Here is a 22259-nt window from a genome sequence, read left to right as displayed (position 1 = left end):
ATAAAATCCAGACTGCATCTCTTGTTCATTGCCAAGCAATTGGAAAATAATAATAATAATAATAATAGTAATAATAATAATAATAAGGAATACAAAGACGAATGCTACCAGAAGTATTAGAAACTTCTCCAACTGAAAACTGAGCAGAGGCAGACCACTCATCCGGAATTCACTCAAAAATCTGCTACGTTGTATGCTATCATCGACTTGACGGCATATGTGGGTTATAATCCTGTATAACAAGAGGCAAGCTAAACCATAATCAGGATTTTTCGTTATATTGAGAAAAATAAAAATTCTTTTATTATCAGAAAAGTTGTATATGGTGAGACAACATTAAATTGCGTAAGAACTGAAAAGGAAACATTTTGAGCAGATCTTCCTTACATCTTGTCATTTTGATCTTCCAAAAGTCCGTATAATATATCCCTGAGTGACTCATAGCATTCAATCACTGCTGAATGCATATAATCATCATTCTTTATCTTCTTAAATAAACCAGCGTCTTCATTCTCCTTAAAATCCTTTGCCATGTCTAATGCTATAGGAATCTGGTAAATGTGAAAAAGCAAGAAAGTCAAACACAATGTTTGTTGAACTGAGAAATGAACATGAGGAACTAAGCCAAGCTTATACATTACCTTACTAGCAAGCAGGAAAGGAGGCCACTGTACAACAGAAATCTCACTTGAAGAATTTGGAACTAACAATAAATTTCTCTCCCTGGAGCATCCCCGCAGTCCCCCACCCAAAAAACAATAAGAAGAAAGAAAGAAAGTTATGAACTTATAATGGATATCATCCATATGTAATGCATGTCTAAGCAAGCAACTAACCAATGGCTTATCAAGTCCTCTGATCGCATAGAATGTATGAACTCATTCCAGACCTGAGAGAATTTTGCAATGTTCTTTCTTTCTGTATTCTCATCCTACAGCAGAAAAGTGTTCACTTTAGCTAGAGACAATGGAGTAAATAAGTCACACTGTATATATTGTACAGACACAGAATATGTTGCCTGCATCTAGATTGAGAAAGTATCTAACAGAGTGCATGGAGTTAAGAGCAATAATGAACATTGCTAAATCATTGTTTCCTATAAAAAAAAATGCTAAATCAAGGAAAGATAGCACTACCGAGTGATTTTTTTCTTTGTGCTTTCTTTTGGATTTCTCTTTTGGTCCTGGCACAAGGCGTGTGCTAAAAGCTGAAGGAACAGATTCAAATCTTGCCCGTAACATCCCAAGTGTCCGTATCTAAAAAAAAGAACTAAGACAAAGTAAATTTCAAAAAGGAATAAATTGTATCCCTAACCATCAGAACTCCCAGAAAAGTCAAATAGAAAAGAAATTTTCATTTCTGCCCACTGGAAAATCCAATATTCATGGGTTTCAAAAGGTCACTAACTTTTTCTTCAACTTGTTTCACCATGTTTTGAATACAAATTGGCCACTAACCTCACCAAGGTGGCTGAAGGCACCATTAATGCCACCAAAAATGGTGGAGAATATAGAATACCATATTTGCGTGTCCATGAAATAAACCTATATACCAATAAACTAATGTCAGTATTCAGAAGATAACTTGAAAACTTATATACATAATTGTAGAGAAATATTATAGTGTACTTACAAGAACAATGGGAGCCCATATTGCAATAACCACACCATAATTGTGTTTTACTATAACAGTTCCAAAACATAAATGAGTAAGGAGATAGCCATAAAGGAGAAAAAGAAACAGGAAAAAATAACAAAATAACTGAGCATTACCGTTTGGAAAGAACTCATGCCATTTATATCTGCCAACAGGCACTGCCATGATCGCCTTTGTAGGTCCAACTAATGGCAATATCTTTTAGAAAGAAAATGTAGAATTAGATATTAAAAACAAATGACAGCATACCATGTACTGAAACCAGAATGTAAAGGAAATTTTGAATTAAACCAGTGTAGAGGAATTTCTAAATGACATGCAAAACATGAACCGAAACAGGAGTGCAAGGGAAAACGTCAATAACAAGCCCAAGATGAATTGCAACAGGATTGTAAAGGAGAACTCCTATCTTATTATAATACTTTTTTGTAGAGACTTTCATGTAGAAGAGAACTTTCTTGATGTTTTTTTCACCAGAATGGAAATCGTCCTGGTCTAATAAGGAATTGATTTATAATCTATGTAAATCTTATGTCATGCAAAGAAAATTCATAAGGGAAAAATCCATCAGAAATAGAGATGAGCCTACAAGGATTTTTCATGGCTCTGGCAGAGATGAAAGGGAGAGAAAGGAAACAACCAGCAGAGAAATAAAATATAGGTTTGTTTCATGGCTAATGTAGAGCATGGAAAATATAGGTTTGTTTCATGGCTAATGTAGAGCATGGAAAATATGGGTTTGTTTTATGGCTAATGTAGAGCATGGAAACATGAGTTTATTCATTGCTCGAATTGAGGGGAAGATACAATGAGCAGGGCCTGCATTTTGAACCAATTCATCTATCCTCTATAACATGTTCATATTGCTGATAGTGGAATTTGCATTCCCATCAATGGAGGTAGGCATGGTTTTGGAAAACAATGAAATTTCCTATTTTTGCATATGATTTGTACTTAATCTTTTATTAGGGTTACATAACAAATTGGGCCACACACACAAAATGACAACCAAAAACCAACAAGACTATGCTTGAAAACCACAGGCCTACATGAAAATGCACAATCATCTAAAGTTCATAATAGATTGTGCCTTCACCTTTCAAACTACTAAACCTAATACAAACGAACATGATTATACTAGAAAAATCTAGGCCTACACCTAAATGCCCAATCATTTAAAGATCATTTTGATTGTACCTTCACCTATAAACCACTAATCAAATAACAACCAACAAGACTATACTTAAAAACTCTAGGAACATGCCCAAATGCTCGATCATTTAATGATCATACTAGTTGTGCCTTAACCTTTAAAATCACACACACACACAAACAATGCTACACCTAAAAATAAAGTAAAAGGAGAACAAAGTCACCTCCACATAGTAGCTGAATGCTAGCTTGCTGATCAGCAGTGTGATCCAGAACAGCGTGTACCTGAGGAATAAAGCACCTCCAGTTCATACCATCACTAATGCACCCAAATTAGAGAACTTTATCAGAAAGCTTTAGACTGTTTGTTTCATTTGAATTTTTTTGCACTATAAAATTTAAGTAACTTAGGACTCGAGCTTCTACATGGAATTTGAGATTTTCTTATCTTTTCTTTTCTTTCTTCCTCTTCTTCTTCTTCTTCTTCTTCTTTCTTTTTTTTAATTTTCCATTTTGTTTGGAAGCAGCTCCAATAGTTGCATGATAATTCAGAATAGTTTGCTTCTTGTTTTAATCAGGAGACACTTTGATTTATAAATTAACTAGATCCTTTACCTCTAAAGTTCGTACCATCACTAATGCACCCAAATTAGAGAACTTTATCAGAAAGCTTTAGACTGTTTGTTTCATTTGAATTTTTTTGCGCTCTAAAATTAAAGTAACTTAGGACTCGAGCTTCTACATGGAATTTGAGATTTTCTTATCTTTTCTTTTCTTTCTTCTTCTTCTTCTGCTTCTTCTTCTTCTTTTTTTTTTTTTTTTTTAATTTTCCATTTTGTTTGGAAGCAGCTCCAATAGTTGCATGATAATTCAGAATAGTTTGCTTCTTGTTTTAATCAGGAGACACTTTGATTTACAAATTAACTAGATCCTTTACCTCTAAGCCTGAAATATAACTGTAATTTTTATTTTTATTTTCATTAAGAAAAATCTATGCTCTTGGTTAGTGACAAGTTCTTCATTTGCCTGCTGGCTTACAAAAGATTACTGCACATCCATCTCTTACAGTGACACATATATATAGATATATGATCTAGTAGATGAGATGGCTGAACTTTTTTGTGTCACTGGCAGCACTCAAAAGGCTTGAGACCTGCCAAAAAATGAGATGGACAGCCTAAGGGTCAATTGTTCATTATAAGGTGAGTTACACCACCAAAGTTTCAGCCAAGGCATGCATAAAATGGATAGAAGTCATGGGGGGCTACAATGCAACATGGGGGCTCAGTAGAGGGCTTGGCACATGTGGTCTCAACTTGGTGTAGCTTTCGGCATTGCAGGAGACCAAGCAAGGGCTGCTGGCACATTGTGAACATGATACCTAGAGACAGGCTGGTATGGCCATAGTTAGGGTGCTAAAAGGGTGCCACTTCATAAAGGTATTTGTTTGTTTTAAGTCTTTGATATAAACAAGAGGAATGAACAAGACTAAAACATATTAATGGCTAGAATTTAATTGTTTTAGGATAACATTTATAATTTATTTTCTTTAGACTTTATGATCAATTTTTCTTGGAATTTTTTTGTTGAAAATAAAGGAAGGCTTACCAAGCCTTTCTTTCATCCACCAGGTAGTGTCTTAGGTTTTCTAACCCTAGAAGCTTATTTCTCCTTGTTTCACTCTTAGCTTTTGGTCTTCGTTTCTTCCGTTTTGGAGAGATGATCACATAGAGCAGAGTTTAACAACTAGACAACATTGAACTAACAGTTGTTCACTACTCTCCAACTTTTGGACATCAGGTGGTATCAAAGCTGGTTGATATGGGGTCGCTTAGTTCACTCTCATCAGTCATGCCTCCTAGACTATGAGGAACCAAATAGCAGCCCAGACTGATCCACCTTTTGACAACAAAAATGAGATTGATCAACTAAGGAGACAAGTTGAGAATTTTTCTTCGTTTCTGATCCAAAAAAAAAAAGGAGACAAGTTGAGAATTTGAGACAACAATTGACAAAACTTGAAAATCTTGATCATGAAGTCAAAATATCATAATAGGTTGATTCCTTTAAAGAATACATTTCGTAATTGAGTTAGTCATAGAGACCCAGTAGATCCAGATGATTAATAGCGGAGTCAAATTTAAAGATTGAGATCTCAGAATTCCATGGCAGCATTCAAGCCTAAAAGTTTATCAATTGGCTTAATACAATTGAGACAACTTTTCGATATAAGGAAAGTCCAGATGATAAGAAGGTAAGGCTGATAGCTATCCAATTGAAAAGGAATCACTTGGTGGAGTCAAGTGAAATTAACAAGACAAAGAAGGGGGAAATTGAGGATTGCTGATTGAGAAAAAATGAAGACAAAGCTGAAAGAAAATTTTGACCCATTTAAGTTCAAATCATATATCAGCACTGGCATAATTTACAGCAAGGAAACATGTTGGTAAATGAGTAAACAGAAGAGTTTCATCACTTAGTGGCTAGGAATGAGATTTCTGGACATGAAGAACAGCAAGAAGCCTAGTTTATCGGGGGCCTACGACAAGGAACTCAAGAGAACTGAAGCTTACATCAACTTGAAACTATTTCTGAGGCTCACAAAAGGACTTTGGTTGTGTACAAAAATCAAAACAAGACGGGTAATGTCTCTAGCAGGGTACTCTAAAAGTGGAGGTAATCATAGGATGCCAACTGTTGGAGGTAATGTCTGAGTCAGGGGACAGCATAGTACATAACCTGAAACATGGAGAGGATCAACTGCTGGAGCTGGGTACCAGTTTCATAAAGTTGGAAAAGCAAATTGGAATCAAACTAAATTTAGCTTTAAGTGTTATAAATGTGGTGAGGACGGGAACAAGTCTTCATATTGTTGCAAAGCTTTCAGCAGGTCATTAAGATAAGGGAAAACAACAGCAAATTGAAGAGGAAGAAGAACTAGTTTATGATGAGGCTGTTGATAAGAAACATGATGACATCCCATATGGTGACAAGGGTGATGCTCTAATTATAAGGAAAAGTTTGATACTCTCAAAGCATAAAATGAAGAAGATTGGCCGAGAACTAACATCTTTCATAGTATTTTTACAATTAGTGGAAAGGTGCACAAATTAATTATTAATAGCAGAAGTTGTAAAAGTCTGAAGAAGTTGTTGATAAACCGAAGTTAAACCAAGCGAAGCATCTAAAGCCATACAAATTAGCAACGGTTCTAAAAGGGTAATGTCATAAAACTCATGACATTTTTCTTATTTCACTTTCCATTGGAAAATGATATATGTTGTGATATAGTTGCAATAGATACATGCCACATTTTACTAAGGCAGCCTTAGCAATATGATAGACACACAACCCACCATGGATAAAGAACATTTATGGAAAGATGATATGAAAATCACTTTAGGACCCATATGAAAGAGGTTTGGTTCCAAGCCTAATTTGAGGAAGGATGTGAATCTTCCTTTCAGAGTCAAGTTTGTTGTGGAAGCTCAAGAACATGGACATATTTATACCTCATTGGCTAAGGAAAAGATTGCAGCCACTAATATTCCTAGGAATATTGAGCCATCCATGATGGAGTATGTGGATGTGTTCCTTAATGATCTCCCTCTAGGGCTACCCCCAATGAGGGATATTTTAGCACTATACTGACCTCATTATGGGTTCTATTTTACCTATTAAGGCGGCCTATGAAATGAGTCCTAAAGAGCATGAAGACTTGAACCTCTAAGTTGCAGAGTTACTAGAGAATGGCTTGATTAAAGAAAGCATGAGTCCATGTTTTGTACCAGAACTACTTATGCTAAAAAAGGATCGGAGTTAGTGCATGTGCATTGATAGTAGAGCCATAAACAAGATAACTGCTAGATATTGTTTCCCTATATTGTGCCTTGATGACATGTTGGACATGCTTTGTGGTTCCCAAAATTTGTATAAAACCTGGAGATAAATGGAAGATTGCGTTCAAAACAAGGGAGGGCTTGTCTGAATGGCCAGTCATGCCTTTTAGCCTACCTAACACTTCAAGGACATTCATGCACGTAATGAACCAGTTGCCAAAACCAGTTATTAGGAGGTATGTGGCTATATATTTTTATAATATTCTTGCCTACATTCATAATAATGAACGCCACATATCCCATCTTGGTGACATCTTTGAAATTCAACAAAAAGAGAACTTATATTGTAATTTCAAAAGTACAGCTCTGTCATGGACAGACTGATCTTATTAGGCTGTGCTGTATCATCAAAAGGGATATTATTTGATTATGAGAAAGTGGAAGCTATTTTTTTTTATTGGAAACGACACATAGATATATTGATAGAAAAAAGAAGTACAATAAGAAGGATGAGAAATCCTCCCGCCAAAGAAAACTAAATTACAGGAAAATACACAGAAAACAAACGAACTCTCTATAAAGGACCATTCCTTATGGAGTACACACCACTAACCAATCAAGTTGTAACACATTAAGGGGAGTCCCCTTAAACGCCTTGGAACTGAAAGCCCTAAGAGAAGCAAGGAAAACAATAGAGTCCCAAAGAAACTCTGAATTCCTTGCTTTATCCTCGAAAATCCTCGCGTTTCTTTCCCACCACACAACCCAAATTAGAGCGATGCTCGCAGCTTGCCACAAAACTATCCCTCTCAACCATTAAATTTGATGGACATCATGTCAAAGATGCTCCTCGAGGGAACCCAATATATCTTTGTGGCGTTTCCAATCAAAAAAAAAAAAAAAAAAAAGGGAACCCAATCCATCTTAGCTAACTAAAATAACCTATGTCATAACCCAATCGTCAAAGAACAATGAAGAAAAAAATGATCTGCTGATTCCCCATGCTTCATGCACAGAATACAAATATCAGGACTAAGGGCTTTGTAGGGTCTTCTCACTTGTAGCATGTCATTAGTATTCACCTTCTTGTGTGCCACTAACCAGACAAAGGACTTCACTTTGAAAGGAACTTGAGAATTCCAAACAAACTTAGAAGAGAAAACCTGAGAAGATCCAGAAAATTGAGATAATGCTAGAAAGAAGGATTTGACTTAAAAAAGCCCTGAAGAGGATAATGGCCAAAAACTGGCATCTGGGACCGAAGGAGATAGATGCAATTCATCAAGTGACCGCATGAGGCCTTCTAAGTTCTCTATCTCAGAATCTGACAGGTTACGGCGGAAATTTAAATTCTAAGAGAAAGGACGAGTAGGACCGAGAACTGAAGAAATAGGAATGTTTTTATCCACAACTACTCTAAATAGTCTTGGATATTGGGTTCCCAAAGGTTGATCCCCCTACCACAAATCTTCCCAGAACCGAATTCTTTCCCCATTTCCTACCACAAACCGAGTAAATAAGGAAAACTCCTGAAAGACTTGTGCAATAGCCTTCTAAGGACAGCGATGTGACCATCTGACTAAAGTGTTAGCATCCCAACCATTGGAGTGTGAACCATAAATGCTTAATATGACCTGATGTCATAGAGTTGAACCCTCTCTAGGATACCTCCACAGCCATTTCCCTAAAAGAGCGAGATTCCTCAAAGAAATATTCCCAAAACCCAAACCCCCTATTGCCTTCAGTTTACACACAACATCCCACCTCACTAAATGATCTCTTTTGCCTTCCCCAATCCCTGACCATAAAAAATCCCTTTGCAACCTCTCGATTTTTGCAGCCACTGAAACGGGTAACTTAAATAAGAAAAGGAAGTAACAGGGCATATGGGTAAGACAAGATTGGATAAGAGTTATCCTTCCCCCGAAGGATAAGTAGGCCTTTTTCCACCCATCTAATCTACTTGAGATTCTCTCAATCACTGGATCTCAAAAGCCACACGCCTTAGGGTTCCCACCCAAAGGAAGACCCAGATAGAGTATAGACCAGCCGAAAGCCTTGCAATCAAGCATCTCAGCCAATCTTGAAAGATGAACCTGATCAAGATTGATGTCATAAATACTACTCTTGTCAAGGTTGACCTTGAGCCCAGAAATGTGCCCAAACACTAACAAAAGACTCTTGAGAGTCTGCAGATCTTCCTCCCTAATGTTAGAAAAGAAAATGGTATCATCAGCAAATTGCAAATGGGACACCCTAGTTCTGTTTCTACCCACCCTAAAACCCTCCAACATATTTCTTTCCTCTGCTCTCATAAGCATCCTACTCAGTACATCTGCAACTAAAGTAAACAAAAAATGGGATAAAGAGTCACCTTGTCTTAATCCTCTCGATGCCTTAACCCACCCTTTAGCGCTACCATTCACCAAGATTGCATAAAATACCGAGGATAAACATCCACTCATCCATTTCCTCCATTTAGGACTGAACCCCTTCTTCTCTAACACATGATCCAAAAAATCCCACTTCACGTGATCGTAGGCCTTTTCAAAGTCTATTTTGAAGACAACATCTTCCTCCCCTGATCGTCTTCTCTCGTCCACTATCTCATTCGCTATAAGAACTGCATCCAAAATTTGTCTCCCTTGAACAAAAACGTCTTGAGTATAGTGGATGGTCTCATGTAGAACCCCTCTTAGACGCCCTGAGAGCACTTTGGCTATTATCTTGTAGAGACTAATGATCAAACTAATAGGTCTAAAATCTAATATTTTCTTTGTCAAACTCTTTTTGGGTAATAGAACAATGAAAGAGGCATTAGTGCTTTGATTGATAATTCCGCTCCTATGAAATTCTGCAAACACTCTCACCAAATCCTCCTTAATCACATCCCAACAGTCTTGAAATACTGCAATAGTAAACCCATCAGGCCCCGGAGCCTTGTCCCTATCCAGCTGAAAAATGACCTTAGAAATCTCTTCTTCAGTGAAAGGGGAATCCAACCTTAACGCGCTCTCTTCTGAAATAGGGGACCAATCTAATCCTTCAACACCCCAAGACTCTCCTATAGGGCTCGCGTAGAGCTTTTCAAAGTAAAGTAAGATCTCCTCTGTGATACTCTCGGCATTCTTCAACACTAAGCCCCTCTCATTCTCCAACTCCTTGATATATTTCCTATTTCACCTGCCATTAGCCACTTTATGATAAAACTTAGAGTTACAATCCCCTTCCTTAACCCATTTCACCCTAGCTTTTTGTCTTTAATGGATTTCCTCCCTCAAAATTAATTCCTCTAGCTCCCCTTTTCTTGAGGCTCTTTGACTTGACAATTCAGAAGTGAGACCCCCTACCTGCTCAATGGCATCAAAGTTAGCTAAATCATTGAGGATACTTTTTTTCTTTTCATTAAGCTCTCCAAAAGAAAACTTATTCCACTCCTTCAATTTGGCTTTAACATATTGTAGTCTCCTCATGAACTTGTGGCCTTCCCATCTGTTTCCTTGAAAACCACTCCACCAATTTCTAAAGTTCTCCTTGAAATTAGGATGTTGTAGCCACATATTCTCAAACCTAAAAGGTGTTGGGCCCCACATAAACGGGTTGGTATCCAAAACAATTGGCTAGTGATCCGAGGTCCTTCTAATTAGGGCTTCTTGAAGGCCTTGGGGAAAGAGCAGCCCCCACTCATTTGAGTAAAGAAAACGGTCCAGTCTCTTACACACGGGAGACTCTTGCAAATTTGACCAAGTGAATGAAGCGTTCCCAAGAGGTGGGTCAAGCAATTCGAGAAAGTGGAAGCTATTCAAGATTGGCATTTCAATCTAAAACCCATGAAGGCTGTAATTTTCATGTAGCAGCCACTTTTGCCCATAGGTTCATTCAAAATGTCAGCACCATTGTTACACCTATAACAGCTTGGATGAAGAAAGACTCTTTCTAGTGGACCAAGGAAGAAGAAGAAAGCTTTCACCCAAAAAAAGAGAAAAACACTGGAAGAAGCTCCTGTTTTTGCCTTAGCTAATTTTGAGTAGTTTTTCAAAGTGGATTGTGATGCAAGTCCAAGTGTTGGGATTTGATAGCTTCAAAGAGCTGTACAAAGGGATTATTTACGCCCAATTTTGCATGATGTTGTTGCTGGACAGAAGCATGGTTACAGCCTCCAGAATGATTATCTCTGCAAGGGTAATCAATTGTGTATCCCAGATTGTTTTCTGAGGGAGAAGATTATCATTGAGTAGCATGGTTTGCAACATTTTAGAAATTAATAAGTGCATCATCTTAGTGTAACAAGATTAATTTTGGCTGGGTCTGAATTGAGATGTTACAAGTAACATAGAAAGATAACATATATGCCAATGGTCCAAGGAAAAGCTACTAATGCAGGACTTTATATACCCCTTCTGGTGCCCAATAGACCATGGACAGCATTGAATATGGACTTTTTGCTTGGTCTTACACCAACCCAACAGCGAGTTGATTCTATAATGGTGGTAGCAGAAAGATTATCAAAAAATGGCTCACTTCATCGCTTGTCAAAAACCAATGGATACTACTACTAATGTGGCTAATCCTTCCCTTGAAGAGGTCTATAAGTCGCACGGTGTTCCTCACTTTATCGTTTCTGACTGAGATTCTAAGTTTGCTGGACACTTTGGAAAACATTATGGTCTTGAACATTGCGATAGAATGAGATTTCAGCACTTCCACCCACAAACTGGCAAACAAAAGTTGTTAACAAAAGCTTAGGTAATCTTCTTTTATGCTTGGTTAGAGACAAGCCAAAGCATTAGTGATTCGATTCTTCCTCTTGCTGAATTTGCCTATAACTCCTCAAAGTACCACACAATTCAACTTTCTCCATTTGGAGCGATATATGGCTTGAATCCTAACAGTGTTATAGACTTGGTTCCTATTCCAAACTCAAAGAGGGTCAATGTGAAGGCCGAAAAAGATGGCAGATTTTATTGAATCAATTCATGCACAGGTGAGACAGCTAATTGAAGCTGCATCTCATCAATACAAGGTTGGGAACTACGTATGGGCTATTTCGGCTGAAGATCATGTTCTAGTGGGTGTGAACAACAAGATGTGAGATAAAGAGATTGCTCCATGTGAGAAGACCTTACAAGTCCCTTAACCCTAATTGGTGAATCTTAGGTATCAGGGGTGGAGAGTCGATTGACCATCTTTTTCTACATTGTCCAATAACTCTAAGGTTATGGCACAAGTTATTTAGTCTAGTCAATATGGATTGGGTTCCACCTAGGAGCATATGCGACATGATGACCATCTCTTTTAGAGGTTTGGGGAATTCTATCAAAGGCAAGACCCTTTGACAAATCGCTTGCCTCACTTTGCTTTGTATAGTGTGGCGAGAGAGAAATGCTAGGATTTTTGAGGAAAAATGGAGGATAGTAGAGACAATGTGGGATTTACTTCATATCTATTCCTCCTTATAGGCTTCTTGTACTACTACATTTAAAGGCATTCCCTTCAATGTTTTTTTTTAACTTAACTGGCGATTAGCTTGTAATTAGTTTTTGTATAGGTGTGTAGCTCCAAGGGTGTGGGTTAGTAAGGAGAGGTTGCTTTTTGTAATTACTACATAGCTTTTTGCTCTTGGTATTCATTTGTTTAGTTTTCATTTGTGAGAGGATTCTTTTGTATTTCCTATTTTCTAATTCAATATATTTCTTTGTTGTTTCCTATCAAAAAAAGTTTTTGTATAGGTTTCCTTGTATAGTGGGGATGTTTTTGTCACATTTTGATTGGATTCTTGTATTTTGTGAGGACGATCCCTCACCCTTCTCTTGCTCTCTTAATCAATATACACTATTTTATTGTTTCAGATCAAACAAAAATATAAGACATTAAAATCAATGGTTGAAACATGGCATACAACACCATATTTGCCATCAAGTGTTAATTTTTTGGGTTTTACAGATTGCCTATAAGGCAAGGAAATTTCCTTTTCATATGAAATTAGTTTTCAACCCTTCATTTTACAACAAACAAATGGAGACTTATGCAAACATGAGAAGACTAGGACCAAGCAGGCAACTTCAATAAAAAAAAGGCACCTATTCCAAGAAAAGGCAAATAGAAAAAAGAATATGAATTAATGAACCAAGAACATTTTTTCTTACTTGAGAAGTGAGATGATGTCCTCATGCATGCCTCTACCAACATACAGTTTAGGCTGCAGTACATTAAACACTTGTTAATTAAATAAAGGGGTTGAGGAGAAGAGGATGTAATAATAACAATAATAATAACAACAACAACAACAACAATAAAACTATCATTAAAAGGTAACATATGCTCATTGTGCTTACCTGAGCCCACCACATAAGAAGAATAACAATGGACCAATTTGAACGTTCCATGGCTTTCCGTAGAGGTGGAAGCAAAAACAGTAATGCCGCCAACAAATTTGGTATCAAATAAATTACAACACAATAACTATAAAAAGACTGGGTTCGCCAACCCCCTATCCAACTGCTGAAAAATTTCACAAGTCCTGTTGGATTCTGCACAGAGCTGGAATAACCAATTGGAAGGACTACAGCCCAAGCAGCTGCAAGTACGAATTTCAGGATGTACCGAAGTATTTGGGTTAATCTCAGGCTCTTCCAAGCATACCAGCTAAGAATTATGTCAAGTGTAGCTGCATAAGAGATTGTACACGGTATAAAGAAATATAAGAAAAACCATTAAATCTAAAACATGTCACTAAAAGAGGGAAGAAATAATTTGAATGAATGTAACTACTATACAAACTGATAAATATTTATACAGATGCCAAACACGATACAGTGAAAGGATGATTTTAAATCTGTGATTAACAAGAATTGACACCATAAACACAATAAGAACATGGGAAAACAAATTCAAATGACTGAGAGCACCAAGAAATACCTTGCAAAAGATTGAGAAAAGCAGAGGTAATGAAAATAGTCAGAACACTTCTAAAGACATCTTCATCAAACAAGGCAGCAAGAGATCCAGAAGGACTCCATGCAATAATTACCATAGCCTGAAAACCAACAAAAGTGCCAATGTAGATAAAGTTAACAACCAAAAACTGAGCTCACAACCTAATTTTGAGGTTACCTGGAAAGCCAATATAAAAAAGATCCACATTCGGTCAAAACTTCTAAAAAGATGCCAAAATGTACGGACTTCCACAAAGTTCGTCTTGGAACTCCTTTTTCCTGGAATGACTGGATTAGGCCCCTGAAAATACATAGACTTCTCATGAATGTTTCAGGAACTCTATACAATGATAAACAGTACTTACCAAAAAAAACCATGCAACAGCACAGAGGTCACAACCCAAATTAATGAAAGAAGAAAAAGACATAATTAACAAAAATATCAGAAAATGTAAATTCTTAGGTTCATATTATATAGCTTGTGAAGTTTTTCTAATGATTGTTCACAATATATCAATTCACATAGTGCTAAATAAAGTTACGATAAAAACTACAATTGTGACTCCAAGGAAGTTCACTCATGTGCTAGATAAACGTACGTGATAACACTGCCACAGTAACTTGAATCACCCCCTCAATCCCTAACTGGCTTGAATTTCCAACATCCATTGGTTTATGACAATATTCACACCAATGGATGGAAATGACCAAAAGTAGTCACTGTTGAATTTTCTGGAGTAGTGCCTCCAAGCATCACAACTCAACACCTTTATTCTTCAATCACGTAGGCATACGCTTTCCTGATGGGTGAAAGAGGTTCTTTCCCCAATATTTGTACTCTTGATCTAATTCTGGATTAAGAATAGCCAAGAGTTCCAAATACCCTCTCTTGTTCCATTATCTTCTTCAATTTGGCAGTGTCTCCAGTAGCTACCATTTTTATGTGCTGTTAATGATCTAATTTAAGCCATAGACTTCAAAGTTTGTTGTAATATTCAGTCACAAACCAACTTCCCAGCTTAGTAGTATGAATTCAGCGCTACAACTCATATACTCGTGCCATTATTTTTTATTTTTTTTTGATCAGATATACTTGTGCCATTATTCTAATCTTTGAATAAGTTGGACTAACAATATATCCCATCTTCCCTTTACTTGTAATAAAAAGTTTTGCTGATTGGGACCTTGGCAGGAAATTCTGGCCATTGAGTTTTTGAAAGGTGATTTAAAGTGTAGGGCTGTCATTGTGAATAGTAGATAACAGTGGGTAGGGTTTGGAGTGTGGAGGAGGGATTGAAGGGCAAGGTTGTTTGAGAGGATGGTGTATTTTCACTGGTTTCAGACATTTCAGGAAAAAGAAAATTAGGTTTCTAGTTCAGGAGAAAACCAGTGGCAATCTCAAAGGAATTATAGTGGGGAACCAAGTCACTAGCAATTAAGGCTAGCTTGAAAAAAAAAAATGAGCAAGTTAACAGCAATGAAGGTTTTATGTGACTAAGCAATGGAGGCTCTATGGATCTTAGCAGTGTTAGACTTCTTGCTCTGATACCACATTGAAAAAAGGGGATAATCTATCATATAATTCATTATATTCTAATTTACAATACACATATACAAAAGAAGGATTGACAAGATCCCCTAAATTAAGCTTTGCCTATCAAAAAAAAAAAAAAAAAAAAGATCCCTTAAATTAACCTATAGAAAACATGAAAATATCCTACAGTGCTAAAGAAGGAAAATATCCTAACCTCGTATACATAGAAGATACAAATCAATAGTACTAATACAACCAGAAATTTACAGCTAATTTACTAAAAATAATTGTCAATTGTAAAAAATAATTCCTTATACTAACACTCTCCTTGAAAGTAAATAATTTCCATTCCAAGCATGCAAATTACCTATTGAAAGTCTGTACTTAATAATAATTTTGTGAGCACATCTATGACCTAGTTGGATGATGAAACATATGGAATACAAACTTGTTTAGAGTCAAGCTTTTCTTTTACAAAATGTCTATCAATCTATACATGCTTGGTTTAGTTATGTTTAACGAGATTGTGTGCTATGTTTATAACCGCTTTATTGTCACAATAAAGCATCATTCAAGTAGAGTAATTTGCATATCCCCGGTGCCATTTCCTTAAACTTTGTATCTGCATCAGAACGAGCCACCACTAGTAGTTTTTTCCTTCTCCAAGTAACCAAATTCCCTCTTAACAAGGTGCAATACCTAGTAGTTGATCTTTTATTTGTTATGGAGCCAACCTAGTCAACTTCTGTATAAGCTTTTAAATTAAGCTCACCACCATTCTAATATAAGAGGCCTTTCCCTAGAGTTCCTTTTAAGTATCTAACAATTCTATAAACAACTTCAAGATGTGGTTTAAGAGGCTCACTACACTAACAACATAAGTTACATCCGGTCTTGTGTGTCATAGGTAGATAATCTTCCTAACCATTCTTTGATTAACACCTCAGTCAATTGGTTCTTCCTTCTCTTGTTTGTCTCTTATCTGATAATTGGCCTCTATTGGAGTGCTAATGAGTTTGCTACCACTCACACCTATTTCCTGAAGGATATCTTGAGCTTATTTCTATTGAGAGATAAAAATTCCCTATTAAGCATAAGGTGTGATCACCTTGACTTTGGGAATAGCCTTGATCAAGCATACACTAGGTAAACCTCCCAAACCATGTGTGAGGTGAATTTTTGAGTCTAAATACCTGGCTCTTATGTTCTCTCACTTCGTATCCCTAAGGTATGTTCATATAAACCTCTTCTTCTAAATCCCCATAAAGGAATGCATTCCTCACATCAAATTAACATAGAGACGACTCCTTCATAGCAACTAAAGACAGAAGAATTCTAGTGGTATTCATCTTTGCCATTGGTGCAAATATCTCATGGTAGTCTATACCACAAGTTTGAGTGTACCCTTTGGTGACAAGTCTTACCTTATATCTGTCCAATGATCCATCAGATTTGTATTTCATGGTGAAGATCCATTTGCAACCCACGTGTCTCTTTCCTTCTAATAAATCAACAATATCTTGAGTCTGGTTTTTTATTTCAATGCTATGTTCTCCTCATTCAGGCCATTTTTCCATGATTTTGAGGTTAAGGCTTTTTAACCAAAGGTGGGTATTCGTTAAGATAGCTCTTGTGAGATAAAGGCCTAGTATTGAGGTGAAAATTTCTGCATAGACATAAATTGAGACGTCAAGTGTTGAGTGCAAGATCAAGCCCATTTTCTAAAAGCAATAGGTAGATCAAAGATTAATAAGAGAATAGATTTTTGAAATAGAAGTTAGACTTAGATCATTATTTTCATTGCCTGTTTCAAGGTTGACAATTGGAGTCAAAGAAGTGATGATGGATCTTTTCTTCTTGAAGTACACATTGAGAATTGGAGTCTTAAGTTTCTCAGCCATGATTTCATTATTTATGAGAGGATTAGGAGAAGTTATAACAGGATTTTCAGCAAGTATTTTAATGAAGCACTATCTAATTGATAGTAGGAAAGACTATTGTGGTTAACTCTCTTATTTAGGTCAACAACCATTCTGCTCCCATCATCTTTATCTGCATAAAGACTTCTAGCCACTGTCTTTCTTTTCAAAAGCCAATTGTATCATTCTTTTCAACAACAATGACATATGTTCCTTCTTTCAACTCTTCTTCCACATCCCAATACCACCTATATTCCAAGCCCGATATATTATCCCCTTGAAGATAGGTGCTATAAAAATATGACTAATTCTCTACAGAAGTCACATCCATAGTGACATAATGCTTCTTTGTAGGAAGGTGATAGCACTTGTAGCCTTTCTTTGTGGAGGAGTACCATAAGAACACACCTTCACATCTCTAGGGTTCATGGATATGAATATACGATACACACCCAAAGAACTTTGGTGGCAAGATGCCTACTCCTTGAAAGTTAAGAAATAGTGTTATGAGTTTCTTCACAAATGCTTGGTTTTCTAGGACTTTAGTTGGCATTCTGTTGATAAGGTATGCAATTGTTAGTATAGCATCACCCCACTATCATTTTGGCACTTTCATTTGGAATAAGAGAGCACATGCGACCTCCAGAAGATGTCTATTTTTATTTCAATCACCCCATTCTATTGTTAGGCATCAACACATGTTGACTGACATAGAATGCCTTCATTGTTCAAGTAATTCATCAATTCCTGATTGAAATATTCTTTGTCATTATTAGATCTTACAGTTTGAATATTGGTTCAAACTTAGTGTCGAAAAATTTGTGAAATGCAAAAAAATTAAGGGCACTTCAAACTTAGACTTCATGAGATAAACCTGAGCGGTCCTAGTGCAATTATTAATAAAAGTAACAACCCAACAAGTGCCTAAAAAATTGGTAACTCGGATTGAGCCCCAAACATTTGAATGAATTAAATTGAATGGAGAAACAAATTGAATCTCTTTTCTTGGAAAGCCCACACGATGATGTTTAGCTAAAGTACATGACTCACAATGAAACTTGCAAACATCTATTTTCTCAAACAAGGGAACAACCCTTTTAACAAAGAGAATGGGGGCGTCCTATATGGTTATACAAAAGAAGGATTTAGTCCAAACTAGTTTTATGGGTTAAAACCAAGAATTGACTCTTCTTTTCCACTTCTCTAATCTGTATCCAAGTAGTAAAGTCCATCTTTCAACTTACCATGCCAATCATCTTCCTGAACAATCCTGAAAATAACAAGTGGGAGTGAATTCAACAAAACAATTCAAGTCTCTTACGATTTTTCCAGTAGAGAATAAACTATAATTTAAATTTTAGGACATGAAGGAGAGTGTAAGGTTAAGGTGGGTGAGATATGTACAGATCCTAAGCCAGCAACCAAGGAGAATGAAGCCTTTGCACCTGATTGAGCCATGGAATAAGAACCTGAATTTGAAAAGGAGTATGCAAGGGAATTCTTCAGTTAGTTCAACAATTGTTTTAGCCTCTTAATATCAAATTTGTTAAATCTTGGCTATTCTGATTTTTCTTCAACAATGGCTGTGTGATTGGCTTGTCCCAATCGGGCAGGCTGATTTCATCTTTTGCTGTTGATCAGTTTCAAGTTTTGAGGTTTTCCATGTAGCTTCCGACAAATGGGTCTTATGCGTCTTGGTTTGTTGCAATAATCACATCACATTTAATCCTCGTCCACTGTTTTCTTGTTGTCCCCTACATTTTGTTTTAGTTTAGACACCGCTAGAACAAAAGTTTTTGTTGTAGGACCACTATTTTCAATTTTATTGCCCATCAATTCTTTGAGACTTTCCTTCACACATGTTTGATGGAATTTAGGATTATGCCTCAAAAAAAATTGAAAGACTAAATGTGTTTTCAGCATGTCCCTCGTCTTCTTTGTGTAGGCGGCATATTACATCTCCATGTTTTGGCAAGAATCTAACTCTATCAATCAAGAGAGTTATAGTATTTTGTGACACTTAAAGACCTTTGTTTGGTATTCATAATTTGACAAACTTAGCAGGTGGAACCAACCTTGGGACAGGTCCTTTTAACAATCTTCCAAATGTCCTTAGTCATGTGAGAGAAGTAGATATGTCTTACTGATGTCTAGTTGCATGGAGACTACTAGCCAAGACATTACCATCAAGTTTTCTACCTCCCAAATCTCATGCTTAGGATCACTTTTGACTGGTGGTCTTGCTAACCCACTAACGCGTTAGAATTTCCCTTTGCTTCTCCCTGGAGGGTAGGAGTTTCAAAGCATATGGATACCTGGGCACTAAAAGAAGCCGCTAAAGAAGTGGTATTGGTGGGCTTAGGAGTTTCAAACATGGTTGAAGGAGAATAGAATTTGATAGGAGAAATTGAAAGAAAAGAAGATTTTGGAGAAAGTGGTAACAAAAATGACACCAATGAAGGATGTGAGTTGAGAAATAAGCAGTAAGGATAATGGCAATGAAGGTCGTGGAGGACAAAATGGTGCCAATCAACTCCACCAAAATAGAACATAAATAAAGGCCTATAAACCTAAGAACCTAAAATGGGTCTGCTCCCATGTGAATTTGTGAAAGAAAATATGAAAAACTGATTCATTCCTTAGGAAAAAATATTACAAAATATATAGAATAACTAGTTGACTTATAAAGCACTAAACTAAGAAAATATCCTAACCTCCTATAGATCAATGGTAATAATACAACCAGAAAATACAGCTAATTTACTGAGAGAAATTTCCTATTCTAGCACTATAAAAAAAATCTCTTAAATTAAACAATCTAACTTCTAGCCCATATGAAATTTACCCAGATTTCTTGGTACAGAAATCTTGGGTAAACTTTTAAAAGAAAGGAAAAAATATGGCAGGAAATATTTGGACTAATCTTCAAACAAGATTTTTAGAGCTACTTAATGTCATGTTTCTTCCTAAAATATTATAATATATTGAGGATATTATAGATACAAAAATACAACTAAAATACATTGTTTGTAGCAAATGAACATTAATATCATTTTGATAAATACCTCCTTTGAACCTGATGTCACTGGATTCATATCAGTGTGCATAAAGAAACCAGCTTTCAGTTCCATTGGCCACCCTAATCGAAAACATTTATCAGACCTGAAGAGGCAGATTTTTTAGCTATGTGATACTTAGCTACAGCGTTGATAGAAAAATTAATAGTCAAGAAGCATCACCAGAAGTATTCATTTAGATCATCATAATTTCTCCACTTAGAGTGGCTTGCTTTGCCTCCTTTGTTTCTCCTGGCTTCCTTTTTCACCAAAAAATAAATATATATATATATATATATAAAATATAAAATTTAGATAACAACTTATAAAATAGTAAGCAGAAAACAAAGAGTGATGCAGTGGAATAATACAACAGTTACCCTGCGCATGACATTATAGATAGGGGTTATAACATCTTTCAGAAATGATTCTTCACCACGAGAAGCTATCTGGTATGGACCACCACTGACAGGATGGACATTGCTATATAAAATTCCTTGAAGCTCATGTGCCATCTTATTATATCAGGAAACAAGGGATTGGTTATTTCAATTATTAAGTACAAAACAAAACAAACAAAAACACTTGTACACATCAAAGGTGGTGCATGATCATTTGAAATTCAGGGCATTATACTTGACAGCAAAAATATACTTATTCTGCAAGTTAACAGAATTCTGTAAAGAATTACACCATGGAGCTTCAGCTTTTTCCACACAAAATAAGTGCAGGTTGAAAACAAGACTTAGTTCACCCTTCAACATGCCTGAACAAGTAAGAGTTGCATTGGACTACCGAAATTTAACAGTCATCAACCTAATAGTAAATTATAAGGACCATCGTTTAAAAAGAACCAAAAAAAAAACCAAATTTGTACATCAAACATCACCTAGCCTTCAACTGACCTATTAACCTAGTATTTAGCAGTCAGGACTACTTTCAAACTGCTACCTGTGTGTCACACCCCACCATAAGGCCACACCAAAACCAACCATGCGCCCCACACCCTCTCCAATTTAAAAAATAAATCAGAATAAAAAAATTAAAAAAATAATAAAAAACTGAAATTTCCAGCTAACTAGAGGCCCAAGCAAAGATGACTACAGAATTTGGCCACAGTAAGCCTCTTGGTTGCTCCTGCAACACATCCAAATATCAAAATCAGACATAGGCGTCCATTTCATGTGAATCTGATTTCACTGTAATAGAATTAGGATTCTATTGTGATACTTGACCATGAAAATATAGGCTGGGTGCATTCAAAGCCAGTGCTTTAGAATTGACAAGCACAAAAAACCTCAAATGAAATAAGAACAAATAATCCAAATAGAGAATTCTAAGGAGTTTATTCCAAAATTTAAGATGACATTCAGTTATGAAAAAAAAAACAGCATATCAGAACTTCCGCAGATCAAAGCCCTGTTACAACATTCTATCCCAAATAGCATTAGCTACATTTACAGTCTTTACATTCATCTTCTTGGCTGCCACATTCTGTTTCTTGTTTATTATGCAATTATACCCATGAAACAATCACAATCCATGTTCCCCAAAGAGAACTGTCGAGAATCTAGGAATATTATTGTTATTTTTTAGTAAAAGGGAAAAAAATATGATATTTATTTTTAAATTTGGATTTTATCTTGATATTTATTTTTTAAATTCCGATTTAGTTATAATTAGTTTCCTATTCTATTTTTTAGGGAAGTTCCTATTTTCTAATTAGAGGAGTCTCTAAACTTATATTGTATCCTTTGTATTTTATTTTTTTGAAAAGAGGATTAATAAAAATCTATTTTCCTCAAAGGCTACATGGTATCAAAGCATAGGCTATTTATCAAAAAATTCCCATGGTCAAGACGACTATGATTGGGGCCAGCGAAAATTCATCCTCTTCGATTATGACAGAGGATGGCCAGACAAATTTGGTTGCTCCCCCTAAATAGACCCGATATCTCATGTGGGAAATCAACAAAATCCCCTAATCATAGGGTCTGATCAGCTATAAAGAACCTATATATGGTATATATTAGCTCTTAATATTAGCTTAGTAGAATTAGTCAATCAATGTACAAATTAGGATAACTGTAACAGTCAACTATTGACTAGGATAGCTGTAAATTAGTGATTAGGACAGCTATAAATTGGGTGTTTGCCTCTTAGACACT

The 22259-nt window shown here is 36.2% G+C and overlaps 1 protein-coding gene across 1 annotated transcript in view; it reads right to left on the bottom strand.

Moving 5' to 3' along the window:
* The window catches only part of LOC100242081 (callose synthase 7), an 84220-nt gene that overhangs the window by 21297 nt on the left and 40664 nt on the right, over positions 1-22259 (bottom strand). The window contains exons 10-25 of the mRNA XM_010658818.3: positions 20472-20606; positions 20275-20351; positions 20101-20197; positions 13761-13883; positions 13566-13683; positions 12983-13314; positions 12794-12846; positions 3033-3093; positions 1773-1854; positions 1633-1682; positions 1458-1544; positions 1137-1256; positions 837-931; positions 642-723; positions 388-551; positions 109-232 (exon numbers count right to left, since the gene is read on the bottom strand). Of these exons, the coding sequence (XP_010657120.1) occupies positions 109-232; positions 388-551; positions 642-723; positions 837-931; positions 1137-1256; positions 1458-1544; positions 1633-1682; positions 1773-1854; positions 3033-3093; positions 12794-12846; positions 12983-13314; positions 13566-13683; positions 13761-13883; positions 20101-20197; positions 20275-20351; positions 20472-20606 (1800 nt within the window). The remainder of the gene's footprint in view (positions 1-108; positions 233-387; positions 552-641; positions 724-836; positions 932-1136; positions 1257-1457; positions 1545-1632; positions 1683-1772; positions 1855-3032; positions 3094-12793; positions 12847-12982; positions 13315-13565; positions 13684-13760; positions 13884-20100; positions 20198-20274; positions 20352-20471; positions 20607-22259) is intronic.

The sequence above is a fragment of the Vitis vinifera genome, chromosome 12 (genome assembly GCF_030704535.1).
Source record: "Vitis vinifera cultivar Pinot Noir 40024 chromosome 12, ASM3070453v1".
NCBI classification, from domain to species: Eukaryota; Viridiplantae; Streptophyta; class Magnoliopsida; order Vitales; family Vitaceae; genus Vitis; species Vitis vinifera.
This window is presented reverse-complemented; position numbering and strand designations above follow the sequence as displayed.